Raw genomic sequence first — 27249 nt, forward strand, 5'->3', positions numbered from 1 at the left:
AGATAATTATCTGCACGCAAGTATATTCATGTACACGTTGTGTCAAGCAGCCATGTGTACGTGAATAGATCTCTACGTTTGTGCATTATGCATGCGTATCAGGTCGGAAGGCGGCCGTGTCGCTCTGACAATTCAAATGCTCAACATGACTCCATCCATAAGCTCTTACTAAAATCAGGAAGTGTTACACGACTGTTCGAACGCCAATAATCTCAATGTACATTGCAGCTGCTATGTCCATATCCAACGCATAACACGTACCCGGAGAAGAACCGGTGACATACTCATGGACTCACATCCATCAATTACAACTTACTCTTGGCAGGCGCATCTGTGACCTTAACCACTGCCCTGCCATTGCTCAAACAAACCTTACCGCCCTCGATTCTGGTGACGAAGCGAATCTCCTCCCAGCCCTGGGGGTGGCCCTGGGCGGGGCCCATACGCCACATGTCAGTGACAAGCGTATTACCGGGCTTGACGGGACTGGCAAAGCGAGCCTGGAACTCCTTGAGATTGGCGGGGTCGCTGGCGCCGAAGTTCTTGAGCACGCCGTGGCACGTCGAGTTCCAGGAGAAGAGGCCGTGCATGATGGTGCCGCCAAAGCCCATCTGCTTGCCAGGCTCCGGCGTAGCGTGCAGCGGGTTGTAGTCGCCGTTCAGCCGGTACAGGTGTGCCGTCTCGGCATTTGTATGCTGCGTGAAGGTCGCGTCGGGCTTCTTGCCCTCGGGTGGGCTATAGTTGGGGTTCTTGGGGCCTGGGAGACGTCGTGTCAGTGGCTGCTGCACTCGGGACGGAATGATAGTTGATATCCCTTTCTCAATCGATCCCCCACCTTCCTTCTCTTTTCCAAACCCTTGCACTTAGTCTAGGAGAATGCAGACGCCAGGATCCACTTACCCTTAGGTCCACCCCATCCGCCCTGCCCAACATGAAATCCCGACCCAATAACCTTATTGTAAACCTCGCCTGAGTCCTTGTCTACAAGCACCGTCTCCGTCTCAACGACTGTGCCCGCTTTGCCTTTGTCATAAACGCCCAGGACCTTCTGGCGGATCTCGAAGCGGCGACCTTCGCTAGAGACGGGCAGCGGCTTGAAAACCTCGAGTTTGCGCTCGCCATCGACGGAGCGCTTCGTGTCGAACTTGGGCACGCCAGGGATCGGAGTTGCGCTGGTACGGACGTAAAAGTCGACGACCTCTTGGTCAGTGTGCTTGAAGGGAAGGATGAGCGGGTAAGTGGGGAAGGCGGCGAATTTGGGGTGGAGTTCCTGTGAAGAGGGTTAGTACTGGACTCAGTTTTAGAGGCTTGACTCAAGAGAATGCTGACGAAGAGGTAATGAAGCTCATCAACAGTGCAGCCAATGCTGTTGGCGAAGAGCAAGAGATCACGCTTCAGCCATGAGACTTCAAAGGGGGGGAACTCGAAACCAACACCGGGGCCGCTCATGATGGAGGATTGTGAAGGAGCACTTTGGGTATCAAGACGAGAAAGTATTAAAGATTGTCAGGCGCGGCGGGGAAGCTCTGGGGAAAGCTGCACGTCGAAGCTCGGCTTACTTAGCCGGTATCGCAAGCAGATGCCGAAGCCGAGGTTCATCCCACCCCCCTTGGCAATCGCCCCATTTCTTTAATCACATGATGATGTCGGATGCAGCACGACTCCCGCTGGCAACCGAGGCTCCAGTTTTCGTCCGTCGTACATAGTACCGCAGCAGGCCGGGTCGAATTGCAGAAAAGCCATTGATACTACCGAATCGCCGTTCGTGCTCGTGTGTGCGTGCAGGGCTTGTATGTACATGACCACTACCCTTTGCCGTAGTGCTGGATCGTGAATGAGACGCGGAATACCATGCGACCAGAAAACATGCTATGATGCTCCGTGCCATGCAATTAAAGCAGAATTAGACAACAAAGTGAGAGAGAAAGTGAACAACACCAGCGCGCAGACCCAGAAAACCCCAAGACGAACACTGCGGCCGCAGCGCAGATTGTGGTCGTGCCGTTCGAGTACATAGTGCCGGCCAAAGCGATCCGGCGATCCCGCATACTTACAGTGAGGACGTCCAGCGTGCTTGCATTTAGACCATCAAGTTGTGCCGGCGCTTCCCTCAACTAATGCCCTATGGTGAGCGACAGTTCCTTATCCAGCTGCGTCCATTACCACCAGTGAAATGAGTGCCCGGGAATTGCCAGAAAGCCAGATGCTGCCCGTCAAGCCGTAGTCTGGCTTCCGTTGCAGTGTCGAATCATCGAATCATCGAATACCGGAATTCCTTCTCGACAAACTTTTTGACCCATAATTGAAAGAGACCGAACTAATTGATAAACGCAAACGAGACCCATCCGTTTGCAAAGCGTAAACGCTCGTAATGTGTGAAATAGGAGCACGTGCGGGAAATTACTTCAGCCTCCAGTCCATGGCTTGACTTCGACACGACCAGCGGTCCTTGGAGATACGACAGGCATCAAACCTCGAAGCCGTCGTTGTGGTTGTTGAAAATGTTATCGTCGTGCTCGTTGTGGCTCGGAACAACACCGCTCATACGCTGGTCTTGCTGCTTGTTGTGCTCAGCGGCCAGCTTCTCCCAATCAGGGTCCTGGATATCTTCATCCATGCGATCGGCGAAATGCTCGTCCATGTGGCTGTCGTCAACAAACGTGAAACCCTTAAAGTTGGCTTGCATGGTAGGAGACAGCGGCGTCGACGCCGGGTTCAATCCAGCGGCAAGCGCGGCCGCACGAGCGTTGAGCGAGGTGGCTTGGTTCAGAGCATTGGTGAATTCGGGGTCGAAGTTGGAAGTATCCAACTCAGACTTCAACTTGGGCTTGAAGGGAGGAACGAGGTTCTTCTTGGACAAAGCGTCCCAGTCGATGTCGGCGAAGAAAGGATGGGCCTTGAGTTCTTCCGCATCGTGGGTCGCGCCCAGCCTGTGCTTCGGGTTGCGGTTGAGCAGACCCTTGACAAAGTTCCTGCCCTCGGTGCTAAGAGCATCACGCGGGAAGCGGACCTTTCCGAACGCAATGTTCTTGTACATCTGCTGCGTGTCCTCGGCGTAGAACGGACTCCAGCCGCAGCACATTTCGAAGACCAAAACACCAAGGGACCAGAAGTCAACCATCTTGGTGTAGCCATGCTCGTCCAGGAGAACCTCGGGCGCAAGGTATTCAGTCGTACCACAGAAAGTGTTGGTGGTGGCATTCTCGGTGAGGTTGGCCTTGGACAGACCGAAGTCGCAGAGCGCAATGTGACCGTTAGCGTCCAACAAGATGTTCTCCGGCTTAAGATCTCTGTACACGATGTTGTGCTCATGGAGATGCTGCAGAGCCAGGATGAGCTCGGCAATGTAGAACTTCGCACGCGCTTCGTTGAAGCGACCCTCCTTTTGCAGGTGCCAGAACAATTCACCACCAGACATGTAATCCGTAACAAGGTAAAGATCCGTCGGGGTCTGGAAAGAAAACTTCAGTCCGACAATGAATGCCGAGTCCGCCATTGCCGTCCGAACCAGGATGTTCCGCTCGCCGAGAGTGTGTGCGACCTCCTTTTTCTGAACGATGACCTTCTTCGATAACACCTTCATGGCGTAGATGCGTCCCGTGTCCTTCTTGCGGACCTGGAAGACCTGACCGAACGTGCCCTTGCCGATGAGCTTCAGAATCTGGAAGTCCTCGGGTCCGTAGTGCCTCTTGTCTGTCTTCTGGAAGCTGAGGCGAAGACGAACTTCACCGGTGACATGGTCCTGTTCGCCTTCCCGCGGCTGCAAATGGAACCAGGCATCGAAAGGTTTTTCGTACTCCACCAGTGAGGGACAGAACCGGACGTGGCCCAAGAAAGCTTCCTGGTTCGACTTATCATAAACGGAGACGTCAACTTCGGCGTGGTCACCGACAACATCACTAGGCCAAATGTTAGCACTACTCTCCCTCGATCAACAACTGGGGCGCAAGATTGACTCACAAGACAGCCTCGTGATCCCACTTAGGGTTGGTGACCTCTGATCTGTCCCTGCTGTCGAACCCGTGGTTGCTGCCCTGTCTGCTCTTCATAGGAATGGCCATCGGCCTTCCGGAATCGCTATCGGTGCGCATCATGGCCATCGCTCCCCGAGGCGGCTCCTCAGTCTTCTTCGGGCCCTCAGAAATGTCCTCGGCCCACTGGAACTGGCAAACGACATACGGATCGTAACTCGGTCGCAGGCCACGGCCCTCGGTGATGGTGATGGAGAGCTTGCCCTTGGGCGTTGGCGCAGCAGTGCTGGTGCCTCCGTTCGAGCTGCTGCTCCGAGTGGACTGGGAAGGGGCGGCAGCGGGAGCAGCATTCGGCTTTCCTTCTTGCGACTGGGTCCTGGGGGTTTGCGGGGGTGTATTCTGATCAGGCTCCACGTCTTCAGTTAGCGAACTTCCTTGGACATTCGGTGCTGATGTTGAAGCAGGCCGCGAAGCAGAAGGGGAGGTGACGAGGGTGCTGGTGGCGGTGGTCGGCTGGCTGGCTGTGACGGGTTGCGGATTTGAGGGATTCGACAGGTGTGCAGCAGGGGTGTTGGATGTCGTCATGATGCTTGACAGAGGACTGGACATCGCGAACGTGTGCTTGCGTTGTGAGGGAGAACCATCGCCCGCTGAGCGCGGGCGTGGAGGCGTGCTCGGGCCGCTGCTGAGTGCAATGCCATCATCTTTGCCAACCTTGTGAACGGACGAGGCTGAGGAGGTTGGAGGGGTGGGGTAGAAGGAGCTGTCGCCATGAGACGTCGGGGCCGAAGCGGGAGCGTCGAAGCGCTCGTGAGGGAGGAGCGGGGGGCAGTCATCCTCGTCCTCACTCAGCTGGCCGCAGGGCGAGGCTGGTGCAGTGGGCAATGCATCGGCTCCGACCCTTGGCTCCGACGCCGGCTCATCCTGTGCATGCCTCTCCGGGTGTGCTTGAGTGTCTGAGGGTGGTGCAGGGGCTTCGGACAGCGACGGACGGGGACGGAACACCGAGGGGATAGAGGAACGAACCTGGCCAAAATAGCTGAGGATGCCTGGCTGTCGCTTGTCGGTGGGGTCCGGGCGTGGTGTTGCGCCGCCGGGGGGCGTGGAGCTGTTGGAGCCGATGTGATCATGATCGTCGTCCCCGGCTTTGCTGCGGAGGAGGTAGTTAGCAGGCGCCATGACAGAAATTCAAGCCATGCACAGCGGAACGGGCAGCGGGACGCGATGCGATGAAAAGGCGACCGAGAGTTGGCGATAAGGACGCGACGGCAGCGGGCGATGTATTTCAAGAAAACCGTGTGTAACAGGATTGGCGGGTCGAGCGAGTGGGAAAATCGAACGACCCTCGCCCGGCCCGATCGGTGTTGGCGACATGGGCTCCAGCCCAAGCGAGCCATAGCCATGCAAGATTGTTCGCAAAGGCGATCCTGCACACGGCCAGGCACAGTGTCTCGGGGTGGCGGCGGCGACGACAAAAAAAACAAAAAAATAAAAAAAAAATAAAAAAACAAGAGGGGGGCACTCACCTCTGCAACATAGCCTGGCGCAACAGGTCCGTGGCCGTGTGTGAGCTGCCAGTCGGCGGGCCTTCGTGCGGCGCCTGCTGGTGGTGCTGCTGCGTCGACGCCATGGTGGTGAGTCTGTGAAGCGGCGAGGTAGCGTCTTCGGTCGACAGCGTCGGGACGGCGCTGAGAGACTTTGTGCTGGCGAGCGGCGACGGACGCGACGGAGGCTGGGCGCTTAGTCGTCGGGATAGCGGGCGTGGTAGGCGAAGTGGTAGGTTTTCTGGGCTTGTTGCTGGTGCCGCTGAGGCCGGTTGGACATTGGTGAGGCGGTCGTCCTGGGCAGAAGCAGCAGTGCGGGTCGAGGAATCTTTGGGTACATATGGGAGCGTCATCGTTCGCTTGGGCCAGGAGCACGGCGGGACTACTCCAGTAAGGTCCGAATTCGACCGGTGTGTGGGCGCCTATTGGATGCGCGAGGCTCGAGGGTTTGAGGGTGCCGTCCGCAGTGGGGCCTGTTTGTTGGCGTTGAAGCGTTTCGGTGATGACTTGCGAGCACGCCCTCTCCACCGAAGATATCGCTATGGCAGAGGGAAGGCCTGAACGACGCTCCCTGCATAATCGGTGGAGCGGCGCTGCGAGCCACCCCGTACACCGCCGCTCTCTACCCTCTCTGCCTGCACGCTTCTGGCTTACGGTCCGCTTTGGGAGGCGCCTGCCAGGGCTGATCGCCTTAAGGCTGTCAGGCCACGGCCGGTCTCACTCAGCCGTCGCAGAGGGAAATGAAGGGCCGAAGCACACGCGCCAGCTGCTTTCGGGTGGGCAAAGCTGGAACGCTAGGTGCGGCTCCTATGACGACAACCGGCTCACACCTATCCACTTCCACGTGAATAATCACCCGCGATCTTCTTGTGACGACGGGCTTTGGGGCTGGCTGGCTGGCTGCACGGCGCTGCCCGACAAGACATGCCGCCGCCAGCCGCCCTTGTCGCGCGAGGCATTTAGCTGCCTACGGATTACCCAACTGTCTCAATTCCTTCCGCCGCTCCTGCGTCGATCGGCCACGATTAATCCGGCCGCTCCACTATCCCAATCCGGCTAGCCGCGCTTGGCGGCTTTCAATCCGCCCTCACCGCGCGCCAGCAACGGAACGAACACCAACCCGAACGCCTCACGCCCAACCGCGCCGCACCGCTGTCCGTGATGGCCCCTCGCCGATCGCGTGTCGCAGCGCAAGCTGCCTCGGATGCAATTCGTATGTTGCGCTCCATCTGCGCGCCCAATCCACCCCCACCTAACCCGCCCCAGGTACCCCGACGCCAGCCGTCGCGCCATCCGACGACGACCTGCCAGACGCGCCTGATGAGGACGTCGACGGTACCCCGCAGGAGCCCGCCGACGACGAAGAGGAGGAAGATGTCGCGACCCCCGCCCTCGACGCCGACGATGCCGACGAGCGCGCTTCAGAACACTCTTCGCCCGTCATCGAGCAAATACCGCGAAAACGCCGCTTGGGACGCCCCCCAAAGAATCGCCCCCCAGACTGGGACAATGCCGATGCCACCAGCGGCAACGCGTCTGAAAAAGGAACGCCCGCGAAGCGTCGGCGTGGCCGTCCATCAACTGGCGGCTTTAGAGGGCGACCGAGAGGAGGCCCATCCCACGTCACACGCGTACCCATCGACAAGGAAGGAAACATGATGGAGGTTGTTGATGACGAGGTCGCGCTGCCAGAGGACCCAGAAGGCGAAACAAAGGTGGACAAGTTGGGTAATCTCCAGGGCGGTCGTGACTACAGAGTTCGCGTCTTCACCATCACCGGAAGAGGCGACAGGCTCTACATGCTGTCTACGGAACCAGCCAGGTGCACGGGCTTTCGCGACAGTTACCTCTTCTTCACCAAGCATATGCAGCTCTACAAAATTATTGTGGACGATTCAGAGAAGCGGGACTTGATTGCTCGCGAAATTATCCCACATTCTTACAAGGGTCGCGCTATTGGCGTCGTCACAGCTAGATCTGTGTTCAGGGAATTCGGAGCGCGCATCATCATTGGTGGCAGGAAGATCACCGACGATTACTACGTCGCCGCTGCACGCGAAAGAGGCGATGTAGAAGGGGAGCTGGCGGATCCAAACGACAGGCTACCTCCTCCGGGTGAACCATACAACAAGAACCAGTATGTCGCATGGCATGGAGCTAGTGCCGTCTATCATACAGGCGGACCGAGTGTACCAATGCCGAACGGCAAGGTTGTTCCGGGCAAACGGAAAATCAACATTACGTCAGCAAATTGGCAGTTCGAACATGCCCGTGCTGCAAGGTATAGTCTTCTTTTAATCTCCGCTCGTTGTCACCTAACTGACTTGTTGCAGTCGGTTCAACTCAAATCTTGTTGCAGTCCGTCGTTTGAACGTAGACGGCATCTACGATCCTCACACAAATCAGATGCATTATCCCAAGATCATGCAGCCTACGCATGCTCGGTGGGAGCAATTACCAGTAGCACCTGACGCTTCTGATAATGAAGCTGTCTTGGAGGAGCCACAACTCACCAATGGAGCATCTAATCTCCCCAATGGCGTAGATGAGGCTGACGGAACCATAAATGCGCCCCTTCAGGAGTCTGGCGGCAGCAGCTTATACCCAGTGCCCTCCATCGTGGCCCGTAATTTCCTCATCACCGACACCTACTTTGAGTCGCCCCCTCTCTCTGGACTTGGCGTACCTGGCCCTGATGGTGATTTCCACGATACTGGTTTGAATGGACTGGCGAACCTGCCCGAAGACATTTTGGCAGAGCTGCCAACAGAATGCCGAAAGGCTCTGGAAGATGCCAAGGATGAGGAAAGAAAGTGGAAAAGTCGTTGGCAAACAGAGAGTGTCGATGGCTGTAGGAAGGACCTCCATATAGGCTTCACAGGTGTCCCGGTATGACCAGGCATCGTCCACTTTTTTTTAGATTTCATTGATACTACTTCACAGGGAACTGGATACGACAAAACCGGAGGATCATGAGCTACAGCCTCGATGAGGATCGCGGAACATCAAAATTCAGTAAGGGTGTACGATACATTAGCCTGAAAAATGGCCTGATGAAGATTCGGAGGGATACGACCTAGAAGAAAAGGAATTGCAAGTGCTCAGATTCCATAACCACGATAGCGAAATATCATTTCTGAGCCCACAATTGTCGGCGCGCAATTTCCTTGCAAATGTAACTTTTTTCTGCAGGCTTTCCATGAGTGAGCAGTCCACCTGGAGCAGCAGAATGCATGGCAGCGTGAGGGACATGCTTGGCGCTTCTTGGTACGATGCTTTCGGTCAACAAAGTGGCCACGATGCCACAAAACCTCGAACAAAGGATCATTTCATTCAAAGCTAACTAGAATATACTCTCACCGTATGATGCAGAGTTTGTCTCAACTTCCGTCTCATAAGTTGTCTTTTCTGTAGACAGACACGACCCAACGGTATCCTAAGCCAGACACGCCTACACGTTTCAGCCATGTCCAACGGTACGGGTCCCGGCGCAGTCTGTCTTCCGCCGTTCCTCCCAGCATCTGATTTTCCAAAAAAGGGAGGCTGTATGCAAACCCACTAGACGAGCACTCGCCACAGACGTTGATTGCAATGCAGATACAAGCGGCCGCTTCTGCGGGACGGACGGATCGCCGAGTGGACAAATATGCTGTTTGCCTTGTCCTCTAGAAGACTGGGTCTATTCTGATAGTAAGGCCTTCGCTCAAATCTAGCATTCCTTGTCTGACAGTAAGCGCAGGATATGTCAAGGACGTGAAGGTCTCGAGCTGGATCAGCGTTGCATCGTTTGCTCTCTGTTCCTTTCTCTTGATATCTTTCGTCGCACTACCTTCAGAGACGAACATCCGGCACTTTCTCAACATTGGCCTCACGGTTGCTATTACCTTTTACACCGTTCGTATCCTTTGTTTCTAAATGTTGAGGGACTGTATTACTAATGGTCAGAATAGCTTGCCTTTATGATTCCTCTGGGGACCAAGCCTGATCTTTGCTATGACAAGGTGACACCAAACGGGCAAGACTCTGACATGTCTTGCGCTTGGACTGGCGCGCTCCTATTGCTTGGGGGGATCGGCTCTGCGTACTGGAGTGTGTTACTCACTTATCCATTTACATGAGCCATCACTGATGATTTATCTCCAGTTTTGCTGCGCTCCCTGTGGCTCAACATCCGAATCTGCTGGGACAGAAAACCAGGACGCAAGTTCGCCATATTTTCTGTCGTCAGTGGGATCGCAATTCCGACAGCGCTCACAGCAGCCACTATAGCTGTCTCAGGTCTCTCGTACCGCATCGGGACAGTCTGCATCCCTAACCATGAAAACTCCATCGCCGTGTTCTGGGCCTGGACAGTGGCATTTGCCGGCCTGGCGCTCATCATCCAGGCCGTGACTTCGCTCTACTGCGTTTGGATCTACATCCGGGTAGTAGTCAAAGGGTGGAACAAGACCACCACCGGAACGGGAGGCTCAGGGCCCTTTAGCCACGAGCGTCCAAAGCCACAGCATACCTGGCACAAGGTCCGACGGGTGCTGCTGTTGCAATGGCGTGGCATTGCTCTTGCGATCGTTGTCACGACCCAAGTGCTCTTTTACATCATAGTCTTCTGGGCTCAAGACCTCAAGTTCGGCAAAATCACCGCGAACAAAAGCACTTTGGGCGAGGCAAAGACCTGGACTGCGTGCTTGGCAATTTACAAAGGGGACAAGAAGAAATGCCTCCAGTATGCACACGATCTTACCATCTCGCAGAACCTAGCTTTGGCTTCTCTCATGCTTGGAGCAGTGAGTCTTCTCTCCCCCCATCTGTCGTAATACCTCACGCTGACTCTGGAATCCAACATTTAGCTATGCGGCATAGAGAATTTCTTCCTTCTCGTGCGCCGTAGCATGTTAGTCGGCTGGTGGAAAATCCTTACCTTCCCTTGGCGCGCCCTGCACGGCCGCCGCGGCTCTGACACTCAACTGACGTCGCTCGCGCCCCCGCTGCCTCCAAACCCTGACGATAACGAAAAGAATGGCAACGACAGTGAGCAGCCGGCCAAGCCGGGCTCGCCCTTCAGCATGGCCATGCGCGACGCCAGCCGCTCCACCATCCCAATCAACAACCCCTACAAGCTCTCCCTGCCCTCGGAGCGCGCCTCGACGATCGACGCAGCGGGCATTGCGCGGCACCGCCGCGACTCACCGCGGGCCGCAGCAGCTGACGCCAACGACAGCGCCGTGACGCTGACCGGCACGCCCCCGCCACCGCCGCCGGGAGCAGCCGCCTACTCGTACGAGCCCGAGCCACCAGCAACAACCTACATCGCGTACTCGCGGCCCGAGACGCCGCCGCCGCCACCGCTTCCCCTGCAACCGCGGCGACACGCCTCGCCCACCTTCTCGCGCCAGGCCGGCGCCAGCGCCAGTTACGAGCTGCCACCCAGCCTCCAGATCCGGCGGCGCCGCAGCTCCGGCAGCGCGCCGGGTGCTTCCTCGTCGCTCGCGTCGGCTGCTGTGGGCGTGACGCGCTCGACCTCGATGCCCGGCGTTGCGAATGCGCATCGCTTGCCGAGTTGGGCGCGGTCGGAGATCAGGATGGGGTCGGCGACGGACCGCGGTGCCATGAGGGGCGGGCTGGCGCTGAACCCGGTGGGGGCGGGTGGCAGTGCTAGTCAGCATCAGAGCGAGAGCGCGTGGTCGAGTGAGGGGGAAGAGAGCGGTGGTGGTGTTAAGAAGGGGGAGGGAGAGGAGAGGAGAGGTAGCAACGTCGTGGGCATGCAGGAGTTCCTGAGGGAAAGCCACGACGTGCTACCGGCCCCGAGCAGAAAGGGAGAGCAGTAGACGGCCGCTGCTTCAGCGAGCTGGGGGGGAGGAGTAGGAGGAAGGGCGTGTGTGTGTGTGTGTGTGTGTGTGTCTTTGGTCGTTGGCGGCGGTGGTCGGCACGGCGGGTCGTCGCCGAGGTCAGTGGTGTGTTAGGTCGTACCCAGAGACACGGAGTCGGACTGCGCGATCTGCCGCTCGACGGCCGCGCGTGGAGAGTGCCGAATCTGGCAGTGCATCAATCAGCCTGGCGCGTCACAGCCTCGTCGTCTCCCCCCTGCAACCGCGCAGCAGCAGCAGCAACAGCAGCGCAACCACCACCGCCGCCGCCGCCGCCGCCGCCGCCGCGGCGCACGACACAACGCCAAGAACAGTCATCTTCCAACTCCGAGGCTCCCGGATCCTTGGGAAACATGGCTTATCCCGGGGAAGGACGGTTCCAAAGCTGCATGAAAGCGCGCGCGCCCGCGCCTTGCCGCCTGATCCCACGAAACCGGCCGTGTTTCCGCTATCAAATCCATGCGATTATCGAGTGCGATCACCCACCACACACCAGGTCTCGCTTTTATTAGAAACTCTGTACGAATGTTGAACGAACGAACACGAGGCCCCCGCCGCCAGCCCCCCCGTTCCCGGGCAACCGTTCTGCGTGCTTAGGGCGGGCATGACGAACGTCCCCCCCGTTGACGGCGTGGCTGAGTGTATATCCGCTGCGTCCAAAAAAATCCGGTTATGGCCCTGCCGTGTTTTGTCTTTGCATGAAACCACTTCATCTATCCCGACGGATGGGGCCATGCTGGCCCTCGCAACTCGCCAAAATATATTGACCCGGAGATGAGGAGAGCAGAAACACGGCGCACCGATGAGACATCTGGAAACAACCAGTCACGTGCAGGCACTGTCTTGGAGTGGCACAAGCAATATGCGGATGCTTGGCTGGCATGACGCCAGCCAGCAACAAATTCAACTTTGATTGTCCTTCTGACTTTCGTTTTCGGTCTGGTATATGTGTAGGGTTTTTTTTGTTCTTTTCTCTGTCTGAATGAACTGGCAATAAACCTGCCACTGTGTAGAATGCAAACTGCAACGCTCAAAAACTCGAACCATTGCAATGTAGGTGAAGAAGAAAGAAGAGCCCGTAAGGAACCGAAAAAGGCCAACGGGTGTGGTGCAACTTGTAATCTGTGCGGGACAGCAAAAATCCTCCTGCCTCCGACGACCATCAGATGCCGTTAATTACAAAGAAGCCAAAGCCACACCAGGCTATGCAGGAAGAAAGAAAGGCGAGAGCACCGTTGGAACCGACGTCTGGAGAAGAAAGCCGAACTGGTCGTAAAAGCGACAAGGTTCGTGATTAAGCGTGTGCGTGTAAATGGCGTCGCAGGCTGCGGCGCAGCAGGAAGAAAGCCGCGCAGATGGGGAGTACCGCTGAGGTTGGGCGAGTGGTTGCGATCCACTAGAGCGACCCAGCATAGGTAGCCAAGGCGGTGCCGACGACCGAGGTGCGAAGGAAAGTTTGCAGCGACCTCGGCCTATGCCGTGATATGCTTGATGCAACCTTGTGCATGCACGGCGGTGGCTGCAAGACGCGGCAGAATCAGAATTTTAAAAGCGCAAAAAATGCAGCCGAGAGAAAGCCCGGCAAGTAGGAAAACCGACCAACACCCCTCCAATAAGGTATCCCCACCGGCCAAACCCGTAGTCTAGTCGAAAAAACGACAATGAGATGCTGCTCGAATCAAATGCAGCCAAGAAGGGGTATGACGTGCTTCTTGTGATGATGAGAAGCAATCTGGGATCATAAGGAGATCTAACAAGAAAAACGCAGTCCAAAGCGGATGCAGCGCAGAAATTTCGTCAAAAAATGAGAACAAGCCAAGGAAAAAGAGGAAAAAGAAAAGACAACGCGTGTGCTAGAATAGCAACAAGTAAGAAGAGCGGATCACGTCCGCAGAAGCGTGCCGTCGTGAGCAAAAAAGCATTGAAAACAAACGAGAAGGGTAAGTGAAGAAGAGCCGGTATAAACAGGAAAATTCAACGCGTAAAGGGATTCGAAACGTAAAGGCTTTTGAGACAACCCTCCCGGAAGAACTTTTTTGATGCGAAGCTTGCGAACGAAAGAGCAACAGGTGTAAGCAAGCAGTCTGTCCGATTGAAGATGAACGAATAAAACAAAGTCGCCTCGAGACCGTGTCACAGTGCCACGAGAAAGGGTATCAGGCGTAGGAAAATCGTGGCAACACAGAATGGCGCTTAACCAGCGACAGGCTGAGGACCGAAGCCCGGAGCCATGAAGTAGGACGGGTGCTGGCGCGCACAGTACATGCAGTTGCAACCCATACCGTGACCGCTCCACATGTGCTGGTTGTAGTGATGGAGGTAAGCCGTAGGGGGGAACAACTGCGGCTCCTGTGGACTAGGCAGTTGATGGAAAGATGGGAAGCCGAACATGGTGCGACGCGAGTATCCCTCAGGCGGCGCCCAAGTGCCAGGTCCACCGTAATACTCTGGCGTAGTCGGTCCAGTGTGCGAAGCAGAGACCGGAGAACGCTCGTTCGCGGAACGAGAGACGAGCCAAGGATCGTACGGCGCGTATCCTGAGGGAGCACCGAAAGTCTCGCAGGAGGGCAGAGGCTTGCAGTAGGCGGACGAGATGGGCGACGGAAGCTGACCAAGACGAGAAAGATTGCCTTGGAGCGTGTCGAGAGGAGCCAGCTTCATGGTCTTTGCGGCGCGAGCTGGCGCGCTCTGGGCGCGGCTCTCAAATTTCTTCCAGTGCTCCTGCCAAGAGTTGAACCCGCGCGGCTCAGAAGGATCGCGGTGCAAGTTGAACTCGAAAGCAAGCAGCCAGTCCCTTTCGATCTGGTTCAGCTCCGTGACGCTGATACCACTGACCTCCGACCAGGACCGGTTGATGAACGTGTTGTCGTCCAAAAACTTGCTTCCCAGCATCAGCGCCATGGTCAGCATGCGGTAGATCTGAGAGTCCTGGCTCTTGGACGGGGCGCCGGTAGAGGACATGTCCATGCGCACAGACAGGTAGTTCATGCTAAGCATGATTGTCGCAGAAGGCAGACGAGTCGCGCAGAGGACCTGGTGGACCCACTTCCTGAAAGACGGAGGCTGAGGGCGTCCTGAGACAATACTTCGGAAAAGGTCAATATCTGACATGCAGATGGGGGATGTCAACAGAGCATACATTCCCTGTGTCATTTCAGACACGAAATCCGTCATGGTCTCCATATCGTAGTCGAGCTTGGCCGAAACACCGCCGACAGGCTTCTCTTCCTTTTGCTCGGAATCGACACGCTGCTGTTCTTGCTGCATCTGGCGATGCATATCGGCGTCAGGGATAGGTAAAGGAAGAATCGGCGCCGCCAGGGAGTCGTAGTACTGAGGAAGCCCTGACGGGTTGTGGGCAGGGTAACCGGCCTGCTGGTGGTACATCATTGACGAAGGAGCCAGGCCGGCGTTGTGGCCGTAGCGCTCTGCGAAATCGTAACGACCTTCTTCGGTGTTTCCGATGCCGTGCTGAGCAGCATATGGGTTCTGCTGCTGGTAGTGCATACCTCCACAGCCGTTGCTGTTGTAGCTCGGAATGAATTCCGGCGGCGAGAGAGGCAGCTGACGCGGCATGGGCGGGCGGTAGAAGGAAGGCATATTGGACTTCTCAGTCGCTGAGAAATAAAAGAAACGGTGCGAAGGCGTCCTTGAAAAGGTATCAGCTTGACCCGCAACCTGTCGCGACGAGTAAAACCCACCGTCTCTTTTATTTCCGACCGTGATGAACTCCGAGCTAATGCTCTTGAAGCGAACCTGACCAAGTACTCTAGTAGCTGTAGTACATGCGCGTTTTGTTCAGGCTGTTGTTGTTGGGTTGACTCAAAAAAATTTGGTCTTGGGGCAAACGAAACGCTTTGGTTTATTTTATGTTGGATACCAAAGCCTTGGGCAAAAGTGCGATCGAGCGGATAGCGGTACCGTCTGATGGGAACCCTTGGTTGCGTTCTTGAGAAGGATGTCGGGCTATGAGCGAGACGGTGAAATTTGTTTGGTTCGACCCTTTTCGGTAGTTGGATGGAAGGGTGCGATATCCGTCGACCGGGACGAATCTAAGTGAATAGGTCGTCGCGGAGATGGTTCAGGAGGGCGGAGTCGCAGACGGGTGATGGGGTCTGGCGACAGGCAGCAGCTGAAGGCGAAATTATAATGTCGTCGGAAGGACAAAAAGGAAGAAAATAGGCGACGGGATGCGAAGCGAAGAGTAGGCCGTGGTGCGATGGACCACGAGCGGTGCGAAGGAAGCGGATGGTGACGTCGACGCAGCCACTCTCAGCGAAGGCGAAGGCGGCAGAACTGGTAGGGCACGATGAACCTTGAAGGGAACAACGTTGGTGATGAATCGCTGCTTCTGCTGCTGCTGCTGCTGCTGATGCTGGCTGAAGGAAGTAGAAGAAGAGTCAGGATGGCAACCTTGGGAAGCGACGACGGTTGCGCGGTGGACCGGGGGTAGCGTGAGGTCAGCAGCCTGGCTTGGGATCTTTTTTCAACAGGCGCTCCAGGCCGGCGTGCGTGTCAGGGACGGGACGGCACACAGGGGGTCACGGGCCACCCGACGCGTCGAGGAAGGGATGGAGAAGGGTTGCGCTTTGCCCGAGGCGCGAGGGGAGATGGAAGGGCAAAAAGGCGAGATGAGGAGGGTTGGGGGTGTCGGAGGGAGAGAAGAGGTAGACAGGGAAAGAGGGCGACGAGGAGATGAGCGGACCACCCTGCCACTTGCAACCGCCGCGCGCTGGACCCTCGAGTCGTAGAACAAAAGTCCGAGAGGTCCCGGGGGAAGGGGGCCAGCCTCCGCCCTCCAGTCATCTGCACCCCTTCCGTTGCTCGAGGAGCGGCCGAGCCACGTCGACGACTCAGCGACTCAGCGACTCAGCGACTCAGCGATTCACCTCGTGCCTGCCTTGCATTGTTGTTTGCCAGTGTGTGCCCATTGTTCAGCCGCCGCCCCTGGCCGCGTATTCTTAGCAACGTCCAACAATAATCGGCCCTTCGTGTAGATGAAGTGGCCGGTATCAAGGGACCTCGTTCATTCGCCGCGCCCGAAGGAGTCAGCGCGCTTCTCTCATCAAAGCCAAAACCCTTGGGTGACTTCACAGCCGCCTGCTCCCAGCCCTCGTCTCCAGTTCCTCTCGTCATACCGCCCGTTGCGGCCTAGTCACACCCCTCGTGTCCCTCGCGCCCAGCCTCTGTTTTCGCCGTCGGTGGTGGCCAATCTTGCAACCCCGCAAGACGCAGCTCTTCGTCACCTGCCGCCCGCTTCCGTTCGCAGCCGCCGCCACCCCGTAGAGCAGGTAGACATTTTTTTGATCTTCCCGGCGTGACAACGTGCAAGCACAAATAGAAAAAGCCACGCCGCATCAGAGCAGCGAATCTAGACCCCAGGGTCCGCTGAAAAATCAAAAACATGGATCCGGCTAGAGGACGAGCAGGATGAGATGGCTTTCTGCCGAAAAAGCCCACCCCTCCCTTTCAGCCGGGGCTCACGAGGTGTACGCCAGCTGCCCGACGACATGTTTCTGCTGACTTGCGGCATTGGGCCCTCTCTCACCCGACGGGCCTCGAAGAGGACGGATCACTTTCGCACGGATCATGGCAGAGGCCAGCCGCTAAACTCCTTCGCTCTTGATTGTGGTTACACTGGCATCTGGAGGAAGGAATCTCTCCAGCCCTCTCCTGCGTGCATGCGGGAGATCCCACGCCGGCATCGGTCTCCGCCCGTACCAACGGAAATGCCACCCCGCCGGCTATTGATATTATGATTATTTGAAGCCTTCGGAATGGACTTTGCACTTCGCCATGCTGCCCATTCCTTGCCTTCTGATTTGCGCCGCCACGGAGAAACTGGTCACGTTTCTTGGGAATGTGGCCAACACTTGCCGACCATGCGACGGTGATCACAACCAACTTCTTCCAGACCGACCGGTGCGGTCCCCACCACAGCTGATCTCTGGTTATGAAAATCTCGCCCACATGTGAAGAGAAGAATTCGTCCTGAGCATAACCGTATCCACGTCGGAACGCCTAATCGAGACATCCGCTGGCGTAGCCAGCGCGCAGACCATCGCCCGCGGCCAGAAAGTGTACATCCCGCCCACTGGAGCTGGTGGTCAGCGCACACTCTGTTGAGACCTCAGGCTATGATCAACTCACCGTCTTTCGCTGTTGTTGTCATGGCCCATAACGGAGGAGGGTCACGAGAAAATATTGCAACTCCGTTGATCAACAACCTATGAAGTCATATATATACAAATCCTCTCCGTTGCGTTGTGGCGTTCTCAGACGGCACACACACAACTGCATGCTCTAGGGTCCTCTAGGCAGGCGGATCATGCTCGCTCGACCGTGGCTGACCGCCTTCACCAACCAGGTTAATTTGAAACATGGTGCTTGATCGGCTTCGTTATCACAAGCGCCAGCGAACAGCCGAACGCTGGCCTACGGTTCCCGCCCAACCACGACAGATAGATAATCGAGGTGGTCAGTGAGTTCCTGAGATCAAAAGACCCTGAATGGCCACGCACCATAGCGTGCACGGCTGGCTGCGCCGCAAGCACGGTTCGCCTTCATGCTGACGAGGCATCAATGCTGACTGCCCCGGTCACCAACACCTACTCCGGATTACGGCGGAGCGAACTGGGTAGCATTTTATCGAGAAATTCACAATTATTCAGCACGTGGTGAGATCGATCGACTTGATTCGCGATACTCCAACAACGCCATAGAAAGGATGAGCGGCTATGCGGCTCCCATGGTATTCAGCCTACGATACAGACGCCCTGCCATGTCATGATCCCATCCCGTAAAGAAACTTTTTCCACTTTCCCAGGTCGCAGCGACGAACAGCTTAGTTCATCTGGCGGATGAGGGCGTTGATGTGGTCCTCACGGTTGCCAAGGTCACCACCCTCGATGAAGTGCTTGAACTTCCTGGGGCGGAAGCCACCAGTAGGGTTGGACAGCTTGAAGGGCCAGAGGAAGTTGGAGGCCTGCTTGAAGTTGGGGCCAACGGTGTAGATCTCGTGGATCAGGTCCTCCATGCAGACGATGCCGTGCTTGCCGAGGTGCTCCTCGATGAGAGCGTTGTCGGTAAGGGGAATGCGCTGCTTGTTGATCTTGCCGTAGCCGCGCTTGTAGACGAGCTCACGGACGGACTTAAGGTTGGGGTAACCGTAAGCAATGTAGGGCTCGACAATCTTAAGCATCTCCAGAGTAGCCTTGGTCAGGCGAACGAAGCAGCCGTTGTTGATCTGGAGCAGACGGAGGAGCTGCAGGGTCTTGCGCTTCTTGGGGTCAATCTTGTTGATACCCTTGATGCGGACAACGAAGACGAGCTTGGGCTCCTCAGGAACGTAGAAAGAACCCTCCTGCTTGGCAACGCGGGAAAGGCGAACCTTCTCGCGCTCCTGGTCGCGGTACTCCTTGACGTAGGACTCAGCGCGCTTGAAGATAACCTCACGCTTCTGCTTGTTGGCCTAGGGTGCAAATCAGCTTACTGTACGTGACGACATTCAGATGCACAATTGTCCAGAGAAGGAGCGTGTTCAGTCCCGAAAGATGGTTAACGTAGAGACAGCATTGACCCGAAGGTCTAGTCATCTCGGTTGGTTGTTGTCATCACCAAACTCCTTCTCCAGAACAATGGCACAGTAGTTGTATTTACTTACATCACGCTTCTTCTGGAGCTCGGCAGCACGAGCCTCCTGGTCCTTCTGCTGCGTCTTGCGCTTCTTGAGAAGGGTCTCAGGGACCATGACCTGGTCCACAGTGGGGACGGTCCTGTATTACCCGAGAGAATGTTAGCAGTCTGAAGTGGTAGTGAAGGCACTCCAAGAAGAGAACTGCAGCAAGTGCGGCATTCCCAACTGGAGATTGTACTCGACGAAAAAAATTTAATCGATGAGGAGTCGCTGTGTACTCGTAGTCTCAATCGACAAAACCTCGAGCCTAAGCTCGAGAGGTGAGGCGCGTATGTCGTACGAACAGATTCTCATGTGTTCGACTTCATACGGCCAGTTCAATTTCAAGGAGAAGAGCGCGTCTTCAACCTCAAGACCCTAGCCTCGCATTCTCAGATGCCGCTCATCGTTGCGCACGACAAAATGAGGACCGAAGGCCAAGAAGTATTATCGAGCTGGGCGCTGTTTGAACAGCAATCTCCAGCGAGGAAAACCAAGACCGACTGCGTTTTCGTGCTCTCAGGCTTCAGGGGAGCGACAAGCGGAGGAAGACGTACGACTTGACGGAAGGAGCAACCATTTTGACTGATTGACGGAGGGTGCTGCGACGACTGCGGTGGTTAGTGGAGGGATGGGTGGTGAGCGTCCGAAATTGAAATGTTCTTGAGGTTAGAAAATTAGGTGGGCTTTCTCGCTTGCTGCTTCAACCGCTTTACGGCCCGTGCGCGGCAATTTGCGCTATCGCACTCTTCGTGCGCCGTATGCACCTGGTCTACCTACCTATCCATTGGTGGTCACCTCCCAATAGGAGTAGGACGACTTCCAGCGATTATCTTTTACTTGTCTCTATGAATCCTGTGCATGCCCACATGGCAGCCACTACTCACCTTGCGTCCTGGCTTCGGTTTGCTGCGGCGTTCATGTCCCGTGCCTTTGATTGACACAGCGAAGTTAACGAGCACTCAGTATAGTAATTCTCTCCATTCACAATATTTGGGACCTAGAATCTCTCAGATATAATTTTCTGTCTTTGAGCCTCTATTACGCCAGTTTATTGCTATTAATACTAAAAAAATCTGCTCAAATCCCACGTTTGGCGTCGACTCAATGGCTACCTTCATCCGGAAAGCGTATAAGAAGCTAGAGGATAGAAGCAGATTTACAGGCACCCACCGTGTAGGATTGTGAATGGCTTCTACTTTAAGTTGGCTATGAGAATCATTTAAGTATACCGCGACAATAGGACACAAAATAGTTGTATAATTACAGTGCATAAGGATACGTAAGAGTCCATGCTATAGATGATTCTTAATTGGAAATAGATAAGAGCAACGATTCTAAGCAACCTCATTCGTGAGGATGGACAAACAAAATAAGGAGAACGGAACACAGACAGGATTGGCTATGTCCTTCGAGCTGATCAAAAACTTCCAACCACCAAGAAGGGTATTAACATGTATATCCGGCTAGGGTTTACGTAGTCTTTCGCACACATCAACCGTCATAAAGAGAGATAAAAGGCATCGCATCTTAAGACGCCTTGTTGGTAGCTGGAACTCGTTGCTAGCTCAAAAGTAACTAATTTGATTGTATTGATCTCCATCATTCATACACGACAAGGCAGTCAGCGAAACATGCAATCTTAGTGTAAATGCTTTTGTTTCTCGATCTACTCATAGTCTGATGATACCCATTCAACGAGCATGACGCGTGATGCCCTTCATGTCGCATGAGCCATTAGCAAAACAACATGAACCCCGAGTGCAAGTGAAAACGAAAATCATCCGCCCCAAATCTATGCCTGAATAGCCCTGCCCAGCGCTCCTCCGGTAAACTGTTGACCACGTGGGATACCGCTCGAACCACCCCTACCGCGACCCCGGCCACCGCGCTGGCCACCACGGCCGCCCCGGCCACCCTGGCCACCTTGCCTCTCAAAGGCGTTGGCGGTGCCCTGCGTCCTCTGCTCAAGGGTCTTCTCGTTAGCCTCGATAAGACCGCTGGCCTTGTCGCTGAGGGTGAGAGCCAGGCTCTGCAGACGAGACAGCTCAACGCCCTTGCGGAAGATGATGGCATTGTTGACTTGGTCAAGAGCAGCAGCAAGCTCTTCATGCGAAATCATCTTGCTGACAACAGCCGATACCTTCCTGTCGGACAGCTCGAACATGGACACCAGTGTGCTGATGGAAAGAGTGTCGTAGAAGGGAGCATACGTGAACAAGTATGTCCTGAGGCCCTCCTCCTGAATCTGTTCGGACAGCATGACCTTGATCTTGTCGGACTGTGCCATGAGCTCCCAGATCTTGATGGAGTTGATGAAGTCCGCAGCCTTCTTCCACTCGCCCGCGGCAAGAGCCTTGGAGGCCTGCATGACGTGGTCACGAGTGTTCTCCGGGGGACCGGTGAAGATCTGGCGCTCATGGTACTCTAACAGACGACGGTAGGTCTTGCTGATGACCCTCTTCCTGACGTCGGGGGAAGAGCCAACTTGGGCAAGCAGGGGGATTTCCAGAAGCATGGAACAGGTGAGGTAGACGCACTCCAGAAGCTCCAGGTTAATGTGCATGTGGAAGGGGAGCTGGCGCTGCCTCTCCAGGCGCTCCTGTTCGGGAGAAATTTGGGAGTAACGCTGCATTTGAAGGCCCTGGGCCAAGAGTTCCTTCTGCCTGTTGCTGCCGCAGATTTCCTGGAGGGAGGTCTGCGCCTCGTAGACGAGACCAGCCCTGAAAGCGCAAAGACCGACCTGAACCAGAGTGCGGTTGAAGAGAATCTGGGAGTTGACATCAAAGTTGGAGATAGTCTCCTGGAGGTGAGACATGAGCATCATGTCACGAGCCTTGTAGTAGTGATCATGCAGCGCAAGGAAATAGATCTGGCACAGCATGGCGCGGGCCCTAATGATGCCCTCGCTGTGCTGGAACAGGTACGTGCACAGAGTGGAGACGAGGCTGTGGATATCGGATGCCTGGGAACGCGAGGTGATCGAGGAGTTCAAAGATTCCGGCATGCTCTTCCAGGTGTTCTCCTCGAGGATCGTGACAACCTGAGCAGGCTTGAAGTACAGGTGCTCCAGGCGGCGCATGATGATCCTGTTGATGCTCTCCTGGGGACCCTGGTGCTTGTCCTTGACAGTCTCAACATACAGCATAGCCCGAGCAATGCCAGCGTAGAGAGCAGTCTCGTCCGTCAGCCTCTCGACGTACTCGGCCGTGTGCGGGTCAATTTGCTGAAGAGCACGGGTGAGCTCGTCGTCTAGTCTCTCCACGAAAGAGGTGATGCTGCCGGGCATCTTGAAGGTCTCGCCGTCGGTAATCGGAGGCTGCTTGTCGTCGTCTTCCCACTCTTCGGCGCCCTCAATAACAACCAGTTCATTGCTGCTCTCGAGAATTTCAAGGAGCAACTTGAATTCCTGGGCGGCCCTAGATGACCGTTAGCGATCACATACAATCCATACCTTGTGGGACAACTTACAGTCTCCACTGCTCCTGAGACATCTGGTTGCCTGTACCAGAGCTCAGATCAAAGCGGGTCGGGATCAGCGTTAACAGAACTCGGACCTTCTGGTATTCGTTGGCAGCGACATCAAGCAGCTTTTCCATGACTCGGATCTGCTCAAGGCGGTCGGTGTTCTTACGGCCACGAGACTCGACGATAGCGCGGAGGTGCTTGAGAATGCTTTCGGGGGTGTACTGCACGGCTTTGCCGCCGGCGCCGACCGTGATGAACCCGTCGTCATCAGCGCCAGCAACCGCATCACCTTCGCTAACGATCGATTTCTTGGCCTTCTTGGAGGGAGCAGGCGCGGCCTCTTCGATGACATTCTCCTCCATGTACTTGTCCTTGTCGGCCCTGTAGGACTCGATCTCCTTGACGTAATCCTGCTTGACCTTGCGCATGCGCTGGCGGACGGCGTTCAAGCCACGGGTGTTGGTGGCATTCATCTTCTTGGGAGAGACCTTCTGCTTCTCCAGAGTCTCGAGCATCGTGGTCTCCAGGTCGGCGATCGCCTTGACGTACAGCTTCGGGACCTTGCCATCATTTTGCCTCGTCAGGCCGGGAACCTGGCGGTTCATCTTGTCGAACTCTAAGAACAATTATCAGCAAATAGTCCATAGCTTTCATCGCGGCGGGAGCAGCTTACCGGAAGAAATAACTGCCCAGTCGTTGATCTTCTCGGCATTCTCGATCAACCGGATGGTGCCCTCGAGTTCTTCATACCGCTTGTCTTTTGCGCTCTTGACGATGGTGACTCCAGTGTCTTCCTCGTCACTTTCCTCATCGGAAATATCCTTCAAGAACTTCGAGGCACCACGGCCACCCTCGTCCTCGTCGCTAGACTCCTCCTCACTCTCTTCCTCCTCGGAGCTGGACTCCTCCTCTGACTGCTCCTCCTCGGAGTAGAGCTCCTCCTCCTCGGAAGAGCTCTCGCTGGAGCTGTCGCCGGCGAAGAAACGAGACATGGTGACAGGAAGCTTCGGTTCGGAGTCTGTTGTTGGGGCGTCGGCCGGGCGCGTGGGGTGTCGCAGTTCTTTTTGCCTTGTCGGACGAGCCTAAACTTACTATTTCGCAGTTGAAGCGAACGCACCGCATTTTCAAAGTCTGTGCTCGTCACGTGATTGGACATTTGCCTGCTGCCAAGGCAGCCACTTTCTGCCAACATCCAACATCTGCGAACATTTACAAACACCAAACGTAACATTTATTATCTCTTACCATTGTGGTTACTGTGCAATTGTATGCGAGGGTTTTACGCTGTCGAGCTGCCGAGCACGAAGTACAGGCTGCCGAAAACAGCAATGGCATTGTTGTCCCGCGCTGCGCTTCAAAGAACAAGCAATGTCAACCGTCAGAGATTCTTTTGATCACTGGGACTAATCTTTGCCTTCCCGCATGAAGGCCTCTGCAACCTTAATTTCCCTCGGAATGATAGTTCAGTATGCAAAACTCAGTGGAACTAGTTAACAGCGAGGAAGCCCAGTACTCAACATTAAGAGCAGTGATTGGGCAATAGTGTCTCTGATCCTGATCCTGGACAGTAGGTCTACGTAGGGATAAGTACGATTTCAAAGTTCAGTCACAAGCAATCTATCACAGTAAGGTGGTACGGAAAATGTTCGATCCACTGTCGCCTACGACGCTCGAGAAATATTGCGCGGTTAGTCTAAACAAAATGCTGTTAGCGGCCAACATATTTTGCGTCCGACTTATGTGGCCTGAGAGACATTTGGTAAAAGCCAAAAGTTCGGGATACTTCAACAAACCAAGACTCATGACCACCCAATCTTCAATTTGTCGACGTCACCAACGTCCTCATATCCCCGACTTTCTTCGCAATTTCAACTTTCAAGGTGTACATTGTCGCGGTATAAACTCTACCGAAGCCTGTCAATCTACTTGCACATAGTACTCTAGGTATTACGGTTTGCTTCAAACTGATCTTCTTTTACCCTGTCGAGTTCTAACCCCTTTGACATTGCCCGTTGTGTTTGATTTCTCGGTGCCTAATCACCTATACATATGTTTGATAGGGACGGATTGTTCCAAGCTTGTGTCTAAGAGTGTCGAATTGTAATTACTTCTGTGTCATAACAACCGCACATAATAAAATGCCTCCTAATGCGTCGAGAGCGTTCTCACTGTTGAATTTTCGGTACATAACGATGTTCCATATCGGTATTAGCTGAGTTTTTAATCGTCACTGCCCCATTGAGACGGCTTAACGTTCATTTAAAAAATATAGACAAGAGAAAAGTTCAGCCCAAAGTAGGGTTTATTGACAGTTAAGTAAGTGAATATTAGAAGATTGATTTAAACACTAAATGCCTAGATCTTTGAAATTTCTTATCCAACCTAAACTACATATTAAATGATGCCTGTGGTATTCACTTTGCATAGCAAACCTAAGGGTATCTTTTGAAAACATTTACCTTTCGGCAAACAACGATTACTTATGGTATAAATAGTGAATATATATTGATATAAGATGTAGACTACTATGTCCTCTAAAGGTGTTCTTAAAATCACTAAGCTATAAAGCATTGTGTTATCCATGTCACGCGTTAGTAGTTAAGCTATTGGCGTATGGTAGAATTGCCGTCATCGGGGACTGCAAAACCTCGCGATTTTTATCAGTGAACGATGCCTCAAGTTCGAGATAGAAAGCCAAACAATCTTCTCATCATTAGGCTCGGCGTATGTAGCAACCTTGGAGGCACCACGGGTGCGCCTGCTAATGGCGGTAGAGAGATCGATGGCTTCCCTCTCATCATGCTCTAAGACATCTTAGCATATTTTACCGGAAAGAACTCCTAGGAAGATTAAAAATGGAGTTGCTGGTCACTATCCGGAGTGACAGGGTCTATAGGGTCCTCGACGTAGGCATTGTCATTCGGGACAGAGTCACAGATTGGCCAGTGCGACGTTCTTAGTCGTTGTCTCCAGAAATTCCGGTACACATATCTTTCGTAGAAGCACACATCTTGGCCGAGGCTGGTTGATACACTTGGGATAGGACAAAGGAACAATATTCGAGTAGTTTTATCTCCTGAATGTGTAGTTAATGTTGTCAAATATAGCAGTATTGTTTAGAAAGCGGAAATCTATATCCCACGGTAAGGGCTTACCTTCTGCTGTACATCACCGAGCCTATCTTGATGTCACCCATGACATATAGTTTGTGCCCCTACCCTAAGGGAAGGACAAAGCCCGTGGAGCTTGAAGAATGCTGCACAAGTGGAAATTGGCGCCGACTTTAATGAGCATATTAGCATCTTTGTGACTCCATGTAGAGGCGTCCAGGTCCGATACATGTAAATGATTAGAAGTCGTCATTAGAGATGTAGTGCAGCTTGCGTTATCATCCAAAGCAGTGTAAACACCGAGATTATCAGCTGTGGGCAAGGCCGTGCCGCCGTGAGCGTCAACACTACGTCCTTGTAGCTAGCGTCAAGAACAGTATTAAATCCGCCACTACAAAAACAAATAAAAAAAATAAGCAAACAGGCCAGCGTACGCTGGGGGGGGGGGGGGGGGGGGGGAAAAAAACCAAAAAAAAAAAAAAAAAAAACGATAGGCCTCCGTCGATCCTGAAATTGAATTCATTGTGAAAATCAATCGTTCGTCGTTAATATTGGAACTTCGTGGCCAGCGTGTCTCGACGCGACGCGCTCGTGTAAAGTGCTTGCATCGTCTCCACTCTGGCGCCATGCATCACCCCGGACCCGAGGGGGCCCCGCCATTGATTGACAGGGTCTGACCACGTGCCAGACTTGGGCATGCACGGTATATGCACTCACCCTAGGGTTTATTTCGTGTTCGCGTACGTGCGAAATATCAAGAGCAAAAGGTGGTGATGTCTTTTCAGGTTCATTGAACAAATCTCATGAAGAACCCCGGTTCCCCACAACAGAGTCAAATGCAACCCAGTGAGTACACTTGGACAGCCACGCAATACTTGCTAGCTTACATATCGCTCAGTGTTCGAAATATAGCGCCAGATACTCTGTCATTTATAAGCATGTAGAGCTTCAATAGTAGGCAATACAAGTAAGCTCTGTTTTTTAAAAGAGAAGGACGAAAAGCTACAGCGAAAAAAGGTGAAACATATCAGGGTATTCGTTGGGAAAGCGAAAGCTTTCTGAGCCACAAGCAAGAAACCCCATAACCCATGTGCAATACAATTTCCCCCTGTCGTTAGAATACTACCTTTGCCGCGCTGATTCAACATGAAACATGGGTACGTTAATGACCAAATCAACGGAAAGGCAGCTAAGGCGGGTATAACCTAACCACGAGAACCATGTTATGGTTTAGGCCTTAGCCTTCCTCGTCCTGAAAGCGATCAGCCGTGAGAATCATTGAAATGGTGAGAGGGAAAGGATACAAACCTCTTCTGGGGAGCGGCCTTAGTAGTCTCCTTGTCCTTCGACACAGTCTCGTCCTTTTTAGTGTCCTCGGTGGCAGTGGCAACCACGTTCTTAGCCTTCTTTCCCTTGCTAGGCACTTTCGGGGTTTCATCATCCTTGGCTTCCTCAGTAGCGGCCTTCTTAGCACGAGAACGCTTGGGCTTCGGAGCAGGTTCCGCCTTTTCAGAAACAGCGGCCGCTTCTTCAGAGGTATCAGCAGCTTCTTCGGGGGCAGCAGCAGCTTCTTCAGGGGCAGCAACCGCTTCTTCAGGGGCAGCAACCGCTTCTTCA

At 54.4% G+C, this 27249-nt stretch overlaps 11 protein-coding genes across 11 annotated transcripts in view; 3 read left to right on the top strand and 8 right to left on the bottom strand.

Annotated features, from left to right (window-relative positions):
* Nucleotides 1-305: 305 nt before the first annotated feature.
* Nucleotides 306-1450, bottom strand: K452DRAFT_265546 (uncharacterized protein; the record flags this gene model as incomplete). The annotated part of the gene is made up of 3 exons (XM_033538751.1): nucleotides 306-787; nucleotides 901-1270; nucleotides 1330-1450. Coding segments are annotated over 3 exons (973 nt in total), but the record flags the coding sequence as incomplete, so codon positions are not given.
* Nucleotides 1451-2177: 727 nt separating this feature from the next.
* Nucleotides 2178-5490, bottom strand: K452DRAFT_133528 (uncharacterized protein). Its single transcript, XM_033535311.1, has 2 exons — nucleotides 3961-5490; nucleotides 2178-3899 (listed from the first exon to the last, which is right to left on the bottom strand). Exons 1-2 carry the CDS (start codon nucleotides 5148-5150, stop codon nucleotides 2468-2470), a joined length of 2622 nt encoding a protein of 873 aa, XP_033400716.1. The 5' UTR covers nucleotides 5151-5490; the 3' UTR covers nucleotides 2178-2467.
* Nucleotides 5491-6676: 1186 nt separating this feature from the next.
* K452DRAFT_324802 (uncharacterized protein) lies at nucleotides 6677-8410 on the top strand (the record flags this gene model as incomplete). The annotated part of the gene is made up of 3 exons (XM_033544728.1): nucleotides 6677-6728; nucleotides 6827-7796; nucleotides 7849-8410. The coding sequence occupies 3 exons, from the start codon at nucleotides 6677-6679 to the stop codon at nucleotides 8408-8410; spliced, it is 1584 nt and encodes a 527-aa protein (XP_033400717.1).
* Nucleotides 8411-8981: 571 nt separating this feature from the next.
* K452DRAFT_222264 (uncharacterized protein) lies at nucleotides 8982-10464 on the top strand (the record flags this gene model as incomplete). Its single annotated transcript, XM_033536551.1, has 6 exons — nucleotides 8982-9060; nucleotides 9113-9205; nucleotides 9255-9409; nucleotides 9466-9604; nucleotides 9659-10299; nucleotides 10363-10464. Coding segments are annotated over 6 exons (1209 nt in total), but the record flags the coding sequence as incomplete, so codon positions are not given.
* Nucleotides 10465-11913: 1449 nt separating this feature from the next.
* K452DRAFT_133556 (uncharacterized protein) lies at nucleotides 11914-12706 on the bottom strand. Its single transcript, XM_033535312.1, has one exon. It carries the CDS (start codon nucleotides 12540-12542, stop codon nucleotides 12093-12095), a length of 450 nt encoding a protein of 149 aa, XP_033400719.1. The 5' UTR covers nucleotides 12543-12706; the 3' UTR covers nucleotides 11914-12092.
* A 476-nt stretch (nucleotides 12707-13182) lies between these two features.
* On the bottom strand, nucleotides 13183-15422 carry K452DRAFT_133574 (uncharacterized protein). The gene is made up of 2 exons (XM_033535313.1): nucleotides 14519-15422; nucleotides 13183-14464 (listed from the first exon to the last, which is right to left on the bottom strand). The coding sequence occupies exons 1-2, from the start codon at nucleotides 14977-14979 to the stop codon at nucleotides 13573-13575; spliced, it is 1353 nt and encodes a 450-aa protein (XP_033400720.1). The 5' UTR covers nucleotides 14980-15422; the 3' UTR covers nucleotides 13183-13572.
* A 902-nt stretch (nucleotides 15423-16324) lies between these two features.
* On the top strand, nucleotides 16325-16744 carry K452DRAFT_284400 (uncharacterized protein). Its single transcript, XM_033539934.1, has one exon. It carries the CDS (start codon nucleotides 16377-16379, stop codon nucleotides 16698-16700), a length of 324 nt encoding a protein of 107 aa, XP_033400721.1. The 5' UTR covers nucleotides 16325-16376; the 3' UTR covers nucleotides 16701-16744.
* Nucleotides 16745-18223: 1479 nt separating this feature from the next.
* K452DRAFT_295568 (uncharacterized protein) lies at nucleotides 18224-19634 on the bottom strand (the record flags this gene model as incomplete). The annotated part of the gene is made up of 3 exons (XM_033541826.1): nucleotides 18224-18850; nucleotides 19043-19154; nucleotides 19612-19634. The coding sequence occupies 3 exons, from the start codon at nucleotides 19632-19634 to the stop codon at nucleotides 18224-18226; spliced, it is 762 nt and encodes a 253-aa protein (XP_033400722.1).
* A 976-nt stretch (nucleotides 19635-20610) lies between these two features.
* Nucleotides 20611-23592, bottom strand: K452DRAFT_316143 (uncharacterized protein). The gene is made up of 3 exons (XM_033543930.1): nucleotides 23196-23592; nucleotides 22526-23138; nucleotides 20611-22473 (listed from the first exon to the last, which is right to left on the bottom strand). Exons 1-3 carry the CDS (start codon nucleotides 23512-23514, stop codon nucleotides 20850-20852), a joined length of 2556 nt encoding a protein of 851 aa, XP_033400723.1. The 5' UTR covers nucleotides 23515-23592; the 3' UTR covers nucleotides 20611-20849.
* A 1633-nt stretch (nucleotides 23593-25225) lies between these two features.
* K452DRAFT_198395 (uncharacterized protein) lies at nucleotides 25226-25449 on the bottom strand (the record flags this gene model as incomplete). The annotated part of the gene is made up of 2 exons (XM_033535989.1): nucleotides 25226-25335; nucleotides 25395-25449. Coding segments are annotated over 2 exons (165 nt in total), but the record flags the coding sequence as incomplete, so codon positions are not given.
* A 1108-nt stretch (nucleotides 25450-26557) lies between these two features.
* K452DRAFT_133630 (uncharacterized protein) overlaps nucleotides 26558-27249 on the bottom strand; it is a 2148-nt gene continuing 1456 nt past the window's right edge. The window contains exons 6-7 of the mRNA XM_033535314.1: nucleotides 26941-27241; nucleotides 26558-26884 (exon numbers count right to left, since the gene is read on the bottom strand). Of these exons, the coding sequence (XP_033400725.1) occupies nucleotides 26856-26884; nucleotides 26941-27241 (330 nt within the window). The 3' untranslated portion in view covers nucleotides 26558-26855. The remainder of the gene's footprint in view (nucleotides 26885-26940; nucleotides 27242-27249) is intronic.

Source organism: Aplosporella prunicola, assembly GCF_010093885.1.
Source record: "Aplosporella prunicola CBS 121167 unplaced genomic scaffold K452scaffold_5, whole genome shotgun sequence".
In the NCBI taxonomy this organism is placed as follows: domain Eukaryota; kingdom Fungi; phylum Ascomycota; class Dothideomycetes; order Botryosphaeriales; family Aplosporellaceae; genus Aplosporella; species Aplosporella prunicola.

What these genes read in the sequence shown, in the direction of transcription:
- K452DRAFT_133528 (XM_033535311.1), bottom strand. Translation starts at nt 5,150, where the DNA reads ATGGCGCCTGCTAACTACCTCCTCCGCAGCAAAGCCGGGGACGACGAT. An exon ending in TGGGATCACGAGGCTGTCTT is followed by an intron (nt 3,900 to 3,960) that starts GTGAGTCAATCT and finishes CATTTGGCCTAG; the next exon opens with TGATGTTGTCGGTGACCACG.
- K452DRAFT_133556 (XM_033535312.1), bottom strand. Translation starts at nt 12,542, where the DNA reads ATGGTCGTCGGAGGCAGGAGGATTTTTGCTGTCCCGCACAGATTACAA.
- K452DRAFT_133574 (XM_033535313.1), bottom strand. Translation starts at nt 14,979, where the DNA reads ATGCCTTCCTTCTACCGCCCGCCCATGCCGCGTCAGCTGCCTCTCTCG. An exon ending in TCTGAAATGACACAGGGAAT is followed by an intron (nt 14,465 to 14,518) that starts GTATGCTCTGTT and finishes CCTTTTCCGAAG; the next exon opens with TATTGTCTCAGGACGCCCTC.
- K452DRAFT_284400 (XM_033539934.1), top strand. Translation starts at nt 16,377, where the DNA reads ATGAAGTGGCCGGTATCAAGGGACCTCGTTCATTCGCCGCGCCCGAAG.
- K452DRAFT_316143 (XM_033543930.1), bottom strand. Translation starts at nt 23,514, where the DNA reads ATGTCTCGTTTCTTCGCCGGCGACAGCTCCAGCGAGAGCTCTTCCGAG. An exon ending in CTGGGCAGTTATTTCTTCCG is followed by an intron (nt 23,139 to 23,195) that starts GTAAGCTGCTCC and finishes AATTGTTCTTAG; the next exon opens with AGTTCGACAAGATGAACCGC. An exon ending in TCTCAGGAGCAGTGGAGACT is followed by an intron (nt 22,474 to 22,525) that starts GTAAGTTGTCCC and finishes ACGGTCATCTAG; the next exon opens with GGCCGCCCAGGAATTCAAGT.